The sequence below is a fragment of the Netta rufina genome, assembly GCF_964035555.1.
Source record: "Netta rufina genome assembly, chromosome: Z".
NCBI classification, from domain to species: Eukaryota; Metazoa; Chordata; class Aves; order Anseriformes; family Anatidae; genus Netta; species Netta rufina.
The window spans coordinates 16,314,665-16,328,952 of NC_140126.1; the positions used below are offsets into that span (position 1 = coordinate 16,314,665).

A 14,288-nucleotide genomic window follows, 5' to 3' on the forward strand; every position below is an offset into this window, starting at 1 on the left:
TAGACTTGAGAAGCAAATAAATATTACCTAATGCATGGTATTCAATACAAGGAAAACAATCACATTTATACAGCTTGCTGCAAGATGAAGCAAGTCAGTGATACCTCCTCTGCTCACTATTTTAGGTTGACATCTGTGCTTTGTTTAGTCTGTACTTTATTACACTGACTGCCTGCTCCTTGCATTCAGCTGCTTTGAATGAAACACTGATGACAATTGAGGTCTGCCTTTAGAACAAACCTGGTTCAGTTATACAATGATTAATCCAAATAAGCAGTTGAACTACTACTTGATGCTGCATCAGAACAGTTGAAAACCAGCCTTCATTTACATAGACCTAGGTACTATACAATATATAGAAGGAAGTCTAGGCTACAAGTAGACATAACCCTCCTACACTGAGTCATCAGTCCTAAGTAATCCCCTTTATTTGCATAAATTAACAGACAAATTGCATTGCCTTCAGTTTAGGAAGGCAAATGCTCTTATCTACGTAGTCCTAGGAGCAGTGGGATTGCTATACAGGCCAGGCCATCCTTATGCTGTTCTTAGCATAAGGCTTTTGTCCTAGGAAAATAAGTGAGTGTCAAGGTCCATATCATTATTCTGCAGCTTCATCAATTGTTGATTCAGGGTTACTGCTATAATTAGCAGTGGGTTATTGATGCTTGTGACTACAAGTGTGCATAGACATGGACAGACCGCTCCTTTTTAAAGCTTCAGTCATTCATAGCCTGAGCTGTAGCAGACTTTTTTTTAAAGTGGCGTAAGGAGAGCAGACCTGTGAGATGTTTATCAATAGCAAGGAGGGAAGGTTAAGTTGTACTGTAAAAAGAGTGGAGAGTGATGCTTCAGATTTTCCATTCTCTTTATTGCCAACAGAATTATATTTAAAATGCCAAGGTCCAAAAAAAATGTTGTGTAATAAATACTTCACTTTAGGCTGTAATAAATAAAAAAAATTATTAACAAGGAATGCACTTTGCCAGCCACAAGTGGGGGTAGTTTTTGAAAAATAAGGGGGTGAAAAAAAAAGTATGGCCATAGTTCACAGTCAAGCAGCTAGAAGCTGCTTGTTGCTTGTAACAGCTATTCCACAGCAACGGAGCTCACCCTTCCCTCCCTTTCCAGATACATATTCACAGTTTAACTCCATCAGAAATGCTCTCTTACACAGGAGCAAGTAGTCACACTCTGCTCAGAATTCATATCAAAAGTATCTTTAACACACACGAAGCAAGGAAAACTATGGTCCGAAGAACTCATTGTCACACCATTTTAGTCCAACAGTAGATTTAGGCTTCTGTCTAAGAGAAGTGTGCCCAGCACACTATGACAGTCAAGTTTTCGTACCACCACACATCCATCATCAACATACTAGTTGCTCCACTATCCCCACTGTAAGTTTCACAGTGAACAAGAATGTCCATTTGGTTTAAGTCAGTCCCTTCAGTTACATCGCTGCAGCAGCATGTTCAGAGCATATTCCATTCTGTGTTTTAGTTCCAGCGAGCATCCAGAAACCAGAAGAGTTGTCAGGCGAAACGTTGTGGATATCCTGTCTTCATTGATGTAGGTAAGGAGATACTCCTCACTCTGATTGCAAATGATGATTTTCGTATGATCATGATAGAAGTTCACCTGCAAAAGAGAAGAGAGTTCCTGTTTGTATACATTCTTATCTCAGTGACTGCCACTCAAGTTTTGCAGTCAAGGATTGTAGAAGCATTGCGTCAGGTGATGCAACAGGACTTACTTGAAATGTGCCATCATTGAAGAGCATCATCAGTGCTTTGTCAGATTTAAGCCACTGTAAGAGGTAAAGCCTGGGCCTGCGCACATCTGTAAGGCTGGGCAGATCACCTCCCTAGGAAAGGGAACAAACACGTTAAGAACTCACAGTTCATTTAGCTCAAGGTTCATTTCTGAAACTCAACATCCAGAAAATGCTAAACTTACATCCATGAGGTTCTCTTCCATGTAGTGCGAGAAATACTTCAGTACAGTTACTTGGCTAATGAACTGTTCAGGAGCCTCTGCGGTTGAGAAGACAGAGCATTGGCCTAGCTCAGGGTAGTAGTGGACTGTTCTGTAAGAGAAGAAAATAAGGATGTCAGATGTAAGATAAAACCACCTCAAGTTTAAATTGCCCAAGTGAGTGGTTGGTTTGTAATTATTCTTACTTCTTATCTGGCAGAAGGCTCATATGCGCCCCATTGTTGAAAAGGACACCAACAGTATGATCTGACAGCTGGTAGCCAAAGCCGTATTTGTTAGAATAGTCCACCCATTTTGTAACCCACTGGAAGGATGCTGTCAGCTGTTCTTTGGGAATGCTATCTGCTTCTGGCATGTTCTCCAGACATCCACGCAAAACCCTTGCAACTGTATCTGCAACACTTCCCATAGTACTGTCTTCCAGGCCTAAAAGAGAAGAATTATTAGACTGACATAACCACACAGAGAAGCCTTTAATTCTAAAGCTTTAAGTTATCTGGACTGTAATTTTAACAAGTTCAGTCTTCATTGCTTTTCAGTTTTAATTCTTTCAAAATATTACTATAGAATGTAAAGCACTAAAAATAGGAGGGTAGGAAGCAGCTGTTTGTTCCAGGCTTCTAAGTCTGGAGACACGAAGAAAGTAAGAGTGGGATTTAGAATTAGAGATTACGTTTTGCTGCACTTACATTCACTGCTACTGCTGCAGCTTCCCAGAGTTCCTCTGACTATCATCCGAATAGAGTCTCCAATCTGCTTAGTTTCTGGTAACGCTCCCGGCTTGGCTACTGTTGTGATAAGAGGCTGGATCTCCTAGAAGAGATGTCAGACATGTAAACATAAAACATAACACAAGCTAAGGCTTACACACAAATTTTCACATGGCTTTCTTGTCTATCAACAAACAAAAAAAAAAAAATCTAGGAGAACTGTTACTAATGTTTCAAGAAAGTATGAAGAACTGCTACTAGACCGTGCTTGAAACATGCCAAGTCCTTCCATTCTTCAGATCTTCAATTTTAGTCTTAAGCACTATTAATCTTTTGCTAATGCAGGAGAACAGAAGAGACGTTGCATGCAGGCCTTAACACCAAAATTTTAAGGGTTAGATCTCAGTGTTTACCCTTTAAGAAGCAGTAGTATTCAACCACAAACTAAGCCCTGAATTTGGAATATTGGGAAAGAGCACCTGGCAGACTAGTTTCCACATAAACAATGGGTGCTAGGCAGATACTGTAATTACTCAAAAGACAAAATTGATAGTCTCCCTACAAAGGCTGCTATAGTTTGGTGAAGCTCGGTTAAGCCTTCTTAAAGCAACTCTCCTAATCATTTAAGCTTGATTATGCTGTGTACAGCCTGAGCTGTGATATCCAAGTCAAATATAACTTAATTATAGCTACTCCACCCAACTGTTATTGGATCTGAATTGAACCACACTTGCATTTACCTCATCTGTTCTGTGTTTGTGGGGCTGCTGGGTTATCGATGTCTTCTTCAAATCATGCCTGAGTTTGTAAATTTCTTCGTCTTCTTTAGCTAGTCTGTCTGTTACACAGGAAAACAAAACAAAAAACCTTAATGGTGCATCTAGAAGTGTTGTTTTATATTGTTTATATGTTGTTGCATTACAGAAAACCTAACAGGTTAACTGCAGAGTGCATTGTCTCCTTCCAGCAAGTACTTTTAAACCTGCCAGTCTCCCAGAACAGTAGTGCCATTATACGCAGATCACTAAGAGCAAACTTAAATAGACTGGCTAACAGATGGCCCATATAGATTGTCAGTATGCCAGAAGCAGCATTTACTTATGTAAGTTGGTGTAGGTTGCAGGCTGCCATCAATACCTATTGATAAAGAGGTCAAACCTAATTCAAGGAAGCTCAGAGACAAATACAGGTGTTCCCTTGCTATCTCATAGCTGTATGTTATGAGCAAGACTCTGAAGCACAGGTGACAGAGAGGTAAGTTCCACACATAATTATAATCCACTTACTGTGTGTGTCGAAGTATCTAGCTTTATCCTTTTTACCACCAAAGAGAGCAGCAGCTGCTTTTTTGAAGAAATTTTTAGCAGGACTTGACAAATGGAAGTCAGGAACGGTGTGACAACAGCTAGCAGAAAGTCTGTCAGGTGTAAAGCCCTGCGGAAAGGAGATTCAAAAAGCAATTTTTAGACCACAGGGTGCCTATTTAAGGGTGGATAGTTTGTCAGAACACTAGACAATACCAACCTGTACAAAAAAATCATGTTGAATTATTTCATCTAAACTGGGCCGGTCTTCAGGATTCTTTGACAACATACTAGCTATCAGGTGTTTCGCAGGGGCCATGAGAGATGAAGGCAGACTGTATCTTGCTTCCCTTATACATCTGTATGTCTCCTTAAGATTTGTGGTCTCAAACGGGGGTCTTCCCAACAGCATTGTATACCTGTTTAAAAGCAAAAGGAAGTTAACTTCACATGTTTTATACACCCACGATATACATCTGCAACTACAGAAAATGTTTTGTCTTCTTTTCACAAGAAGGAAAATTTGAATTGCTGCACTTTGGTTTGGCATATATGAAGGGCTAGAAAGCAGTGCAGTACCACAGCCATTCCCTTTGAACTCTTAAAAGCCTAAGCCAGAAACAGAAGTATGTTGTTTCAAAGGCAGCAAAGTACTTACATTACACAGCCTAAGGCCCAGATGTCAGATTCACAGCCATGCCCTTGTTTGTTGAGGACTTCTGGAGAGAGGTAATTTGGTGTGCCACATATTGTTCTGCAAATCAAAGAGGCCACAGAGCCTGTTAGTATTCCAGATAGAAAGAGGAGAGAAGCTATTTTTCATAGGGCAGGTTTTACTCTCATGTTTGGGCAAGAGCTTGGAGGCTCTTGAAGAAGACTTCTATGAATGCTAATAGTGTAGACATGTTTCATGGTGTCTTCATGATACAGGAAAAGCAGACTCATATCTGAACCATTAGTCAGATACCCTGCCTCTGGCATTTTCTATTATTCAAATGCTCACAGGAAAGCAAACGTCAAAGCACAGCAGCCTGTTTTCTAAGAGGGGAAATTTTGATGCCAGCAGAAACTAGCTTTTGCTATGGAACAGGATCTCTCCTTTTCCTAAGTGAATTTCGTTTCATTTTTTACTAGGCTTCCCTTTTCTTTCTTTAAAAAGAAAAAAAAGCTCCTACCTCCTCCTGTGCTCCAGTGGTTCCAGACGAGCTGCCAAGCCAAAGTCACCCAGTTTCAATTCCATGTTCTCATTAATGAAGAAGTTACCTAGCAGAAAGAGAAATTCCAGTCAGTCCTTTTCTTGCTAGGTAGGAATGCATTTGCCACAGGTGCTGAGTCATACTTTGTTCAAAGCCAGAAGCTAGCCAAGTTTCTTTTTGATATGAATACTGAATGTCACCCCTTAAGCACTCCAAGTTTCCACTATAAAGACAGACTAAGCTGATTCTATTAAGTTATCAGCACACAGGTGTAAAGTGGTACAGGGCTGGCAAAACTGAAGTGGTGTTCGGAAGTAAGCAAGGAGAACAACTCACCTAGTTTAAGATCCCTATGCAAGATTTCCTGTTCATGAAGATACTTTAGCCCTGACACAATTTGCCTGAGGTAGTATCGTACTTCTGGTTCTGTCAATACCTTCCTCGCTTTTAAGATGTGAGCCATTGACTGCAGAGGAAAAACAAATGAAAAACAAAGTGTCACTGAACATTCGCACAGAGGATTAATCTTAAACAGAGGTAAATTAGTACACAGGTAAACGGCAACTAAAGAAGCCATGAAAAATACCTTTTACACATTACACATTTAAATTAGTTGCAGATTCCAGGCAAGTAAATACTGGATTTCTCCCAGTTGATGCTCACCCTTCTACTGCAGTACTCCAGAAGAATGTAAATATTCTCTCTGTCTTCAAAGTAGTGATAAAACTGCACAACATGCCTATGATTAAGCATTCTGTGCAGCTCAATCTCTTTATCAATCTGCAGAGACAAGAGGGTGGAAAAAGCATTGTTAACCTTGTGACCACTAGCTTGAGCTGAGCAGACAGCTCTATCACAACCATTTCAGAAAAAAAAAAAAAAAAAATGGTTGGGCAATCCAGCGCGCACACAGTTTAAGAGGGACAGGAAAAAAAAAAAAAAGTAATTCATGCACACACCTTTTCCCTTTGATGAGGTTTTGCTACTCTGCTATGAGGAATGATTTTTGCAGCATAAACTTTATTTGTTGTCAAATCTGTCATCTCATAACATTTTGCAAATCCACCCTGAAGAGACACAGGAGAAAAAAGGCAATTAGAGCAGGTACGAAAGAAGCCCCACACTTAGTCATTCACCAGCTCATGTATTAGTCAAGGAGCACGACTTCCTTCGTACGGGACAATTTGGTAAAAAGACAGGCTGCGCGTTCATCGCCTGCCCGAGGGGCTGTGTCGCGCACCCCCAAATCCGAATCGTTTCCGCGGGCTCACCGGGGCCGTGATGTGGCGGGGGAACAGGATGAGTGCTGGGAGCGAGGGGGAGGCCGGGGTGAGCCGAGTGGCTGTGGGGTCCAAGCGGGGCACCCCGCGGGAAGGGCAGCCCCTTTTTTCCGGAGCGGGCACGGTCCATTACCTTTCCGAGCACCTTCCCGCGGCAGTAGCGCTTCCCGGTCGTGGGGTCGGTAATAATCCGGGAGACCTCCGCGGCGGCATGCGGGTGCTGGTGGGGCTGCTCCTCAGCCTTCTTCCTCCGCGACTCGCCGCTCCCGCCTCTGCCCATCGCCGCCTCGCAACCCTTGGAGGCTCCGCCGCCGCCTCCCGGCGGGTAGGCGATGGTCCGCAGTAGCTCCATCACCGCACCTCGCAGCCCCTTGCCTCGCCGGCTCCGTGCTGCCCGCTCCGATCCCCACCCCAACCCGCTCCCGACGCGCTGCCGACTCCGGGCACCCGCCTGGTTCGCCCCTTATATCCAGGGCGGCGGCCCCGCCTCGCCGCTCCGCCCCGGACCCCGCTCCGCCCCCAACGAGACCGCCCGGATCGGCCCCCGGCGGTGGGGACAGGCCGGGATCGGCGGAGATCGTCGACGGAGCCGCCCTCTCCCCTCCTCTCTCCTCTTCTCCCCTCCCCTCCTCTCCTCTCCTCTGCCCTCCTCTCCTGCCCGGCCCGGCCCGTTCCGCGGGAGGCGGCCGTCCGTCCGTCCGTCCGTCCGTCTTCGCGGCTGCAGAGGAGGAAGGCAGGGAGGTGTATATATGTATATATTTTTTTCTTCCCCACCTGTGCCTGAGCAGCGCCGCCGCAGCACGGAGCCCGGCACGATGCTGAGACCCAAGCTCGCATCCCGCTTGCCCGCTCCCCCGTACCCCCGTTTGCACGGGGAGCCCCCGCCGCGACGCCCCCGGGCGCTCAGAGCTGTCTGACAGCTCGGGGCAGCGACAGCCGACTCTCACGTTTTGTTTCGGAGGACACACGAGTCTTCAAACATCAGAAGTGCACCTCTAAAGGCAGTGGTGGCTTTGCCATGCGGGGCAGCCCGTGACTGTTATGGTGCACCAGTAAATATCTACCCCGTTCCTTTTGTAATGAGCAGACAGGCTCCCACAGATCTCATCACATTTACTCTTACCCCCTCCCCAAGATACTTTCAGCATCACATCTCTCTCTTCTCCCTCCGAACACTTCCCTCCTTGAGCTTATTTTCCCCTGAGGTGGGAAGGCAGTGGCCTGCAGCAGGTCCCAGTGCTGCCTCCCAGCACGGGGGCAAGGAAGAACTGCAGCGGGGCAGCAGGAAGACTGCAGCCAGGCAAGCGCCTCCTGCTACAGCGTGCTCTCCCCACCTCCAGGATGCTGTTTTGCAAGCTGAAATTAAAGTTTCTGCCCACTGAGTAACTCGTATCGGACACAGAGACGTCTGGGGATCACACTCCCTGACCTCTGATCTAGATCTCTAAATACAGAAGATTCTTGAAGAGTGCAGAGTGTGTATGAGAGAGAGGTTTTAAAATATGTAAGTTTTGCATTTCTTCCATTCTGAGGATGCAAATATTCCAAAGTTCATTACTTTCGTGGTTTGTTGTACATTTCTGAAGTATTGTTTGCTTGTTGATACACACTAGGAATACTTTTGCCTACATACACTCTGGTAAAAATAGATTCTATTTAATTTAATACAAATGAATATCTGAGCACGTAACTGTATACAAGATTGTACCATTAGTCCCTGAATGTCCCTCCTTTCAGATCTTCAAACAACAGTAAAATACACTCATTTTGCATTGTCATCAACAGTATGTATGTTTTATCAGAAATCTCCAGTAAGAGAAAAAGTGAAAACAATAATTTTTAAGTTTCCCTAAATAAGTACTGCATTTTGAAGGAGCGTCAAATACATTTGATTAAGTACACTCTGTATGTGCCCATCTTCAGTTAGGTAGTGACCATGCACTTCCATGTGGAGGTCTTTTTTTCCACCTCTTCTGCAAAGTCTAGTCAATTAATGATAGTATTATCAGTGTTTAGTCAAAGGGAAGGGGGACAAAAAAAGCAATATGGAAAAAATTAGGATACCCAGACTTTACTCTCAGCCCTGTGCCAACTCTCCATTCAGCTTATGAGCACAGGCCAATATTATTTCTATTACACAATTTAACTTTATCCAAATTAGTATGAGTTATAGCAAAATAAACTGTTTCATCTAAAGATGATTTTATGACACTTTTTTTTTCTTTTTTTTTTCTGTCTGTAAGTTGCTTTGGTTGTTGTGCTAAAATGCGTATGTGGAAAGGAAGATAGCCAGGATAGACGTACACGTTTTCCCTCCACTGGAAAGAAATGGTACTACACATGGTGAAAAACAAGTTTAAGGAAAATGGGCTTGTCGGGAAAAGGGGAGATTGTTAAAACAGTCTTTAAGAGGACACAAGTGCATACCTAAAGCTGAATACACAAAGTGTTCTGCTAAGCAAGGTTAGATCTATTTATTCTCATATACTTTGCTGAAGCAAAGTCTTTAAGCTCTCTTCCATCTGACACTCATCTCAAGGTGCCAAATTTACCATAATATTCATTGGAACTTTTTACAAAGAAAAAAATGTTTCAAGTATAAAAAATTTTGAGAGCATTCTTAATCTCATTGATGAATTGTGTTTGCTTTTTTGCCTCTCAATCTCTTATTTCATTTTTCCTTTTGTCCAGTCTTTCCACTATCTTTCAAATTTTGCCCTGTTTTCATAGTCCAAAGATGCACAGCTCATCAGGGAACATTAGCTGTAGGCTCTAAGTTCAATACTTAAGTGCTACAGAGGTTTCTAAAAGCCTATGTGCTGGCACTTACATGCTTTTATTTCCTCTGTATAGCTTCTGTGGAGATCTAATGGATATTTTGATATTAATATATTTCACTCTTTTCTTCTAAAGCTGTTCTCCTGGATAAAATAGACAACTAACACAATGACTTGAAACCAACTCTTTCATATCTTAAAAGAATCCTTCCTAGCCTGAGTTCAGTAATGTACTTTTTCTCCAAGTTGTGCCAACATAGTCCTCAAGTATACCTGCACCCCGCATGAGAAGCTCATCTGCACACTAGTGAAGACAGAAGCTTTCTAGCCAAATCACTATGCAGCAGTGCCGTTACCCTGCCAAGAAAAAGGGCAAGCATAGCCCATGCTCAGGCTTCAGCAATGCCTTCTGTCTCTGGCTCCAGAAAAAAAAAAGTAATCCTTTATACCAACAGCTTAATTTTCACAGACGCGTACAGCTTTTTCATAAAAGCCTGATTATCTAGGGGCTGGGAAGCTTGGGCATACATAAATCCCTGGGTCAGGTGAGGAATGGGAATTTGACAGTGTTGCTACTGCCCTAATTACAGGCTTGTGGTTAGTTGCTACGGGTGCTCTGGGAAGGTCTTGGCAGGAACCACTTGTTCTTACCCAGGTATTGGGAAAAGAGGTGTTTTAGGGCTTAAGTACCCAGAAAGCAGCGTGGCAAACCCTGGGTGTCCAACTATATATTGCAACAGAGCCATGGCACTGTGTTCAGGACCATAAATTTGATGGGACACTGAAGTCCTTATGTGAGATCAGTTCTAATACCATCTTGATGTCCTCCAGATTGTCTGAAACCCAAAGTTCATTCCTACAGTGCCACAGACATGATTTTCCTTCCTCTGACATGACCCTCAGGCAAGTAACTCTCCCTGGCAGTGATAGGTTCAAATGTTGAGATGGAGTTAAAAAAAAGTAATAAATAAATAAATAAATAATTCCGTCTGGGCTTTCAGAAAGTTTTCTTGTGTGTTTTTGTCTGGTTTTAGATTTGGGCTATTTGTATTTCCTCTGAATCAGCAGCCTGACAGTCGCACCGACCCGTGGATAGCGCCAGTCCATACTGGCTTCACATGACAGCCCACGCGGGTGCCCTTGTCAGACCAGGCTCCCTTTCACCCACCTGCCCGCAGCGATCGCTTGCTGCTGGCACAAAGCTTTGGTCAGGGCCGTGCTGTCTGCTTGGCCGATCACAGAGTGCCCTCCTCCGGGGAAACTAGATTATAACAGCCTGCTCAAAATAATCTGATCCAAGAAGAATGGTGACTCCTTTCCTGCTCTCCAGGGCACTGTCTGCTGTGCTTCCAGTAAAGTACTCATCTCATAGCCTATAGAGTGAAGAAGACATAAAAAGAATGAGAACTGAAAAAGATACAGAACAAAACATTTTACCTGATGCTGCCATGCAGTTTATCAGTGTGCCATTGCCCTTGCAGAGTTTTACATGTAGTGTTACCAATCATCCTTCCACACAGATATGAGACCATGCGCCCTCCCTAACTCACTGCAGAGCTAGTGCAAAGGACTTGTTTCTTCTATAGCTAATGTATTTCATTTCCTTTGTTTGAAGATTGGCAAAGTTTCTAAAGACCTGAATTCTTTCACAGTTCCTTTAGAAGTTAATTAAAAAGCAGGCAGACTACCAAGAGTTTAAGACAATCATTTGTTTTCCCAGAAAAGAAGTCTCCAAAAAATGAGGGCACTTAGCCCAGTAGGTCACAAAGGCTGTGCTAGATTTTGGTTCTTTCTGGGGAGGTGACCAGCAAAGTTCCCTCTATGTCCATTCTGGTCCCAGGGGCCAACAGGAAGGCAGGTCTTCAACTGAGGTGGTTAATAGGCTCCTGTATTAGATCCCCAAAGACGGGCATTTAAGGAATATATGTGTTCAGGATGCATGGCTGACTTATAGAGGTGTTTCCCCAGTGCAAAGAGCGAATATAGGCAGATAAATGGAAAGAATAAAGGTCCATTCAAGTGCCAGTGTCAATTTAAAACTCAGCTTTCTCTTATCCCTCACTACTCTTGCAATCCTCCCCTATGCTACTTGGGGTGAGTAATGTTTCGTAGCTTGTTTTCAGACACTAGCCTGGGTTCTCAGGAAAGTACAGTAATGTCTTCATGCACCCTACTTCTACAAGTGAAATTAGACCACATGTTTGCACATTGTGGTATTTTTCTCATTTTGTTTTTCTGACAGCTTGACTTGTTTTTCTTGTACATTCCAGACCAAAAAAAAAAAAAAAAAAAAAAAAAAAAAAAAGGTTATATGAACCTCAAAGTTATCAGTACAGCAAAGGTGAAGGCTTTAACACTTTAACACCTTTGCCTTTACCTCTAAAGGTTGATAAATTTTGTTATTTTTTAAACTTTTCAAGGTTAACATCTGAGGATGTGGTTGCACAGACAATGCTGTCAGATACAGAGTTTCATTCAGTAGAGGTCCCTACAACCTTCATTTCTCCCCAGTGCATTTCAAGTTAGTCAAGTGAGAGTGTCAACTGTACAATCAGACCTTAAGGAACAGCTCAACCTTATGACTGCAAACATATAAGAATACTTCAGGCAGTGTTCTGTAGGAGTCATGTCCCCTCTGCCTGTAACGTGAACATTCCCAAGTACCCATTTCGACAAAAAAACACCTGGCCACAAAATACTTAGTGAGATATCCTGACACCATGACCATATCTGCCTACAACAGCTTTTTCCAGCTGCTGCTTCTGCTTTTGCTAAGGCACTGTTGATTTTCAGTTTGCTGCTGAAGGTGCTGAGGACTTCATTTGACCAGGATTTAAGATACCGCATGACAGTGATATAATGGTTATGCCCAGAATTAGCCTGTCTCCCATATAAAAGACTGCTAGGCCCATTATGCAACTGCATCAGTCATGCAGAAGGAACAAAGATCTGTGTGATGGTAAAGCATCATGCCCAGTATTAGAGACACTTGGCCTCAAACCTGAAGAACAATCAGAGTAGTGTTTTGTGCCCTAAAAGAACTGTCTAGATTCTTTTACTTTTTTTATAGCCCTTCTCAAAGCCCAAATATCTTAAACATAAAACCTCCTTGTTAAAGGAAATAATGCCAAAGGGTAGTCAAAATCCTCTAAAAAGAACAAAGAGTTCACTACTTCAGTCAGTTAATTTCCCTTCCTGTTCTCCCTTCTCCCTTCCAATATCAGTCTTCAATGTCTGTGGGATGCAGGACAGGACTCAATTTCTTAGCAATTAATCTTGGCATTTATTTTCTTTCTTTGAGTAGGAAAGCAGTTTCCTGAATCAGCAACAGTGCAGAAGCCAGTGTTACTGATGCTCAGATAAGACAGGCTATACAAAAACAGTTCTGAGATATATGGGGCAAAGAGCAGGTTATCTGTGTCCAGAACAACTGTATCTGGTTTTCTATGCACATGTTGTCAATAACCAGGCATATACAGGCTACTTCCTTTATATTATAAGCATGATGCATAAAAGAGGAGAACACGTATTTAGAAGACTGAAGGCATTTGTTGCCCTATTTTCTACAATTAAGTAAGCTTGTGGAATAAGCATAGTTGTGAATAACTAAATATAGTTGTGAATAAGCACAGTTGCAAATAAGCACAGTTGCGAATAACTAAATTCTCTGGCAGACAAGAGTAAAAGTCACTATTTCTAATCCTCAGCCACTGCATATAATGATCAAAGTCAGCAAAGCTGTGATGCCTGTGTTACGAGGAGAACTTCAGGAAGTTAGAGTGGAAGGCAGAAGAGGTCGATGGCCTACAGAAAAATGGGGTTACCTGGTAGTTAGATGCAAGCCAGCACTTCCTTCCTGTGCTTCAGGTCCTATAGAGGCTCTTTACCATCCAGCTGAGACATGTTGAATTCAATCCTGAACAGAGCAGGAAAAAAAATCTGCTCAGAATGGAAAAGTGGGCTGAAGGCTGCTGCTGTTGGAGCCAAGTGAAGCAACCACATCGTCTGTGAAAGATGATATCCTGCACTCTTTTGCCCATTGAGATTAGACTAAACCCAGTTAATGTTTCACTACAGCTTTTGGCACTACAAAAAAAAAAAAAAAAAAAAAAAAAAAAAAAAAAAAAGCCTTTAATGAAAGCTAAGGTATCTAAGAAGAAGAGCCAATGAAGCAGGTCTGCTGGCCTCTTTAAGAACAGAAATGATAGCAGTTAGTGGTTAAGACAGACAAAAGATGAACAAAAAGCATGCCCTAAAAAGCTAGGTGTGAAATTGAAAATCCCTAGTAGATTTTTCCAGCAACTCACTTTGATCTTTTCCCACTAGCTTCCTTTTCTGATGTAAGCTATTATTAACATCAGATATCTCTGGAAGATAGGTAGGCTACTGTGGTATTTCCATCCTCCTGAGCTTAGCTGTGTTGCTCCACCAATGGCCAGAGACCTCAGGCAGTAACTGGACATATGCATTTTTTAACTGGGGAATATGGTACCTTGCACAAAGAACTCCTCATAGGCACAAAGAAAATGCCAGGGCAAGGTATTTGACAAGTGAAAACAAAACAAGACAGAAGTATGACCAAAAACTTGCTGTCAAAATGACTATATCCAGTAACCAGAAGAGTAAATATTTGCCTTCAAACATAGAGAATCTGGGTGTAGATAGTGACACCACAGGCTGACCATAGACTGGGGAGTAAGAAGTGTGCGTGCTTCCTGGCATCAAAACAGATGCTTTTCTTCATACACGCATTAAGAAGTGATAGTCAGTAATAACAAAATGGAAAATTAAAACTCAGTTTCACGGATGCACAGAGATTTTAGGTATTTTGTCTGGCACAGAGAATACTTTGAAAAACTTTAGTTATATGTAACTCTCATTTCTATACCAAATTTACATTTTCAGCAGGTTTGGGCTGTGGGTTCTCAGTCTTCCTTTAACGTCCTGTATTGCTTAAAGTGGAACAGTTGGTTTTAAGTTTTGAGAGCAGTTATTGTTGGCTCAAACCACAGCAAATATATTG

General features: G+C 42.6%; 1 protein-coding gene across 1 annotated transcript; it reads right to left on the reverse strand.

The window, feature by feature from the left end:
• Positions 1 to 300: 300 nt before the first annotated feature.
• PLK2 (polo like kinase 2) lies at positions 301 to 6,902 on the reverse strand. Its single transcript, XM_084304665.1, has 14 exons — positions 6,622 to 6,902; positions 6,168 to 6,275; positions 5,872 to 5,988; positions 5,545 to 5,674; positions 5,188 to 5,275; positions 4,671 to 4,766; positions 4,233 to 4,431; positions 3,995 to 4,142; positions 3,449 to 3,546; positions 2,688 to 2,811; positions 2,184 to 2,424; positions 1,960 to 2,089; positions 1,757 to 1,867; positions 301 to 1,641 (listed from the first exon to the last, which is right to left on the reverse strand). Exons 1-14 carry the CDS (start codon positions 6,838 to 6,840, stop codon positions 1,450 to 1,452), a joined length of 2,001 nt encoding a protein of 666 aa, XP_084160791.1. The 5' UTR covers positions 6,841 to 6,902; the 3' UTR covers positions 301 to 1,449.
• Between the last annotated feature and the right edge of the window lie 7,386 nt (positions 6,903 to 14,288).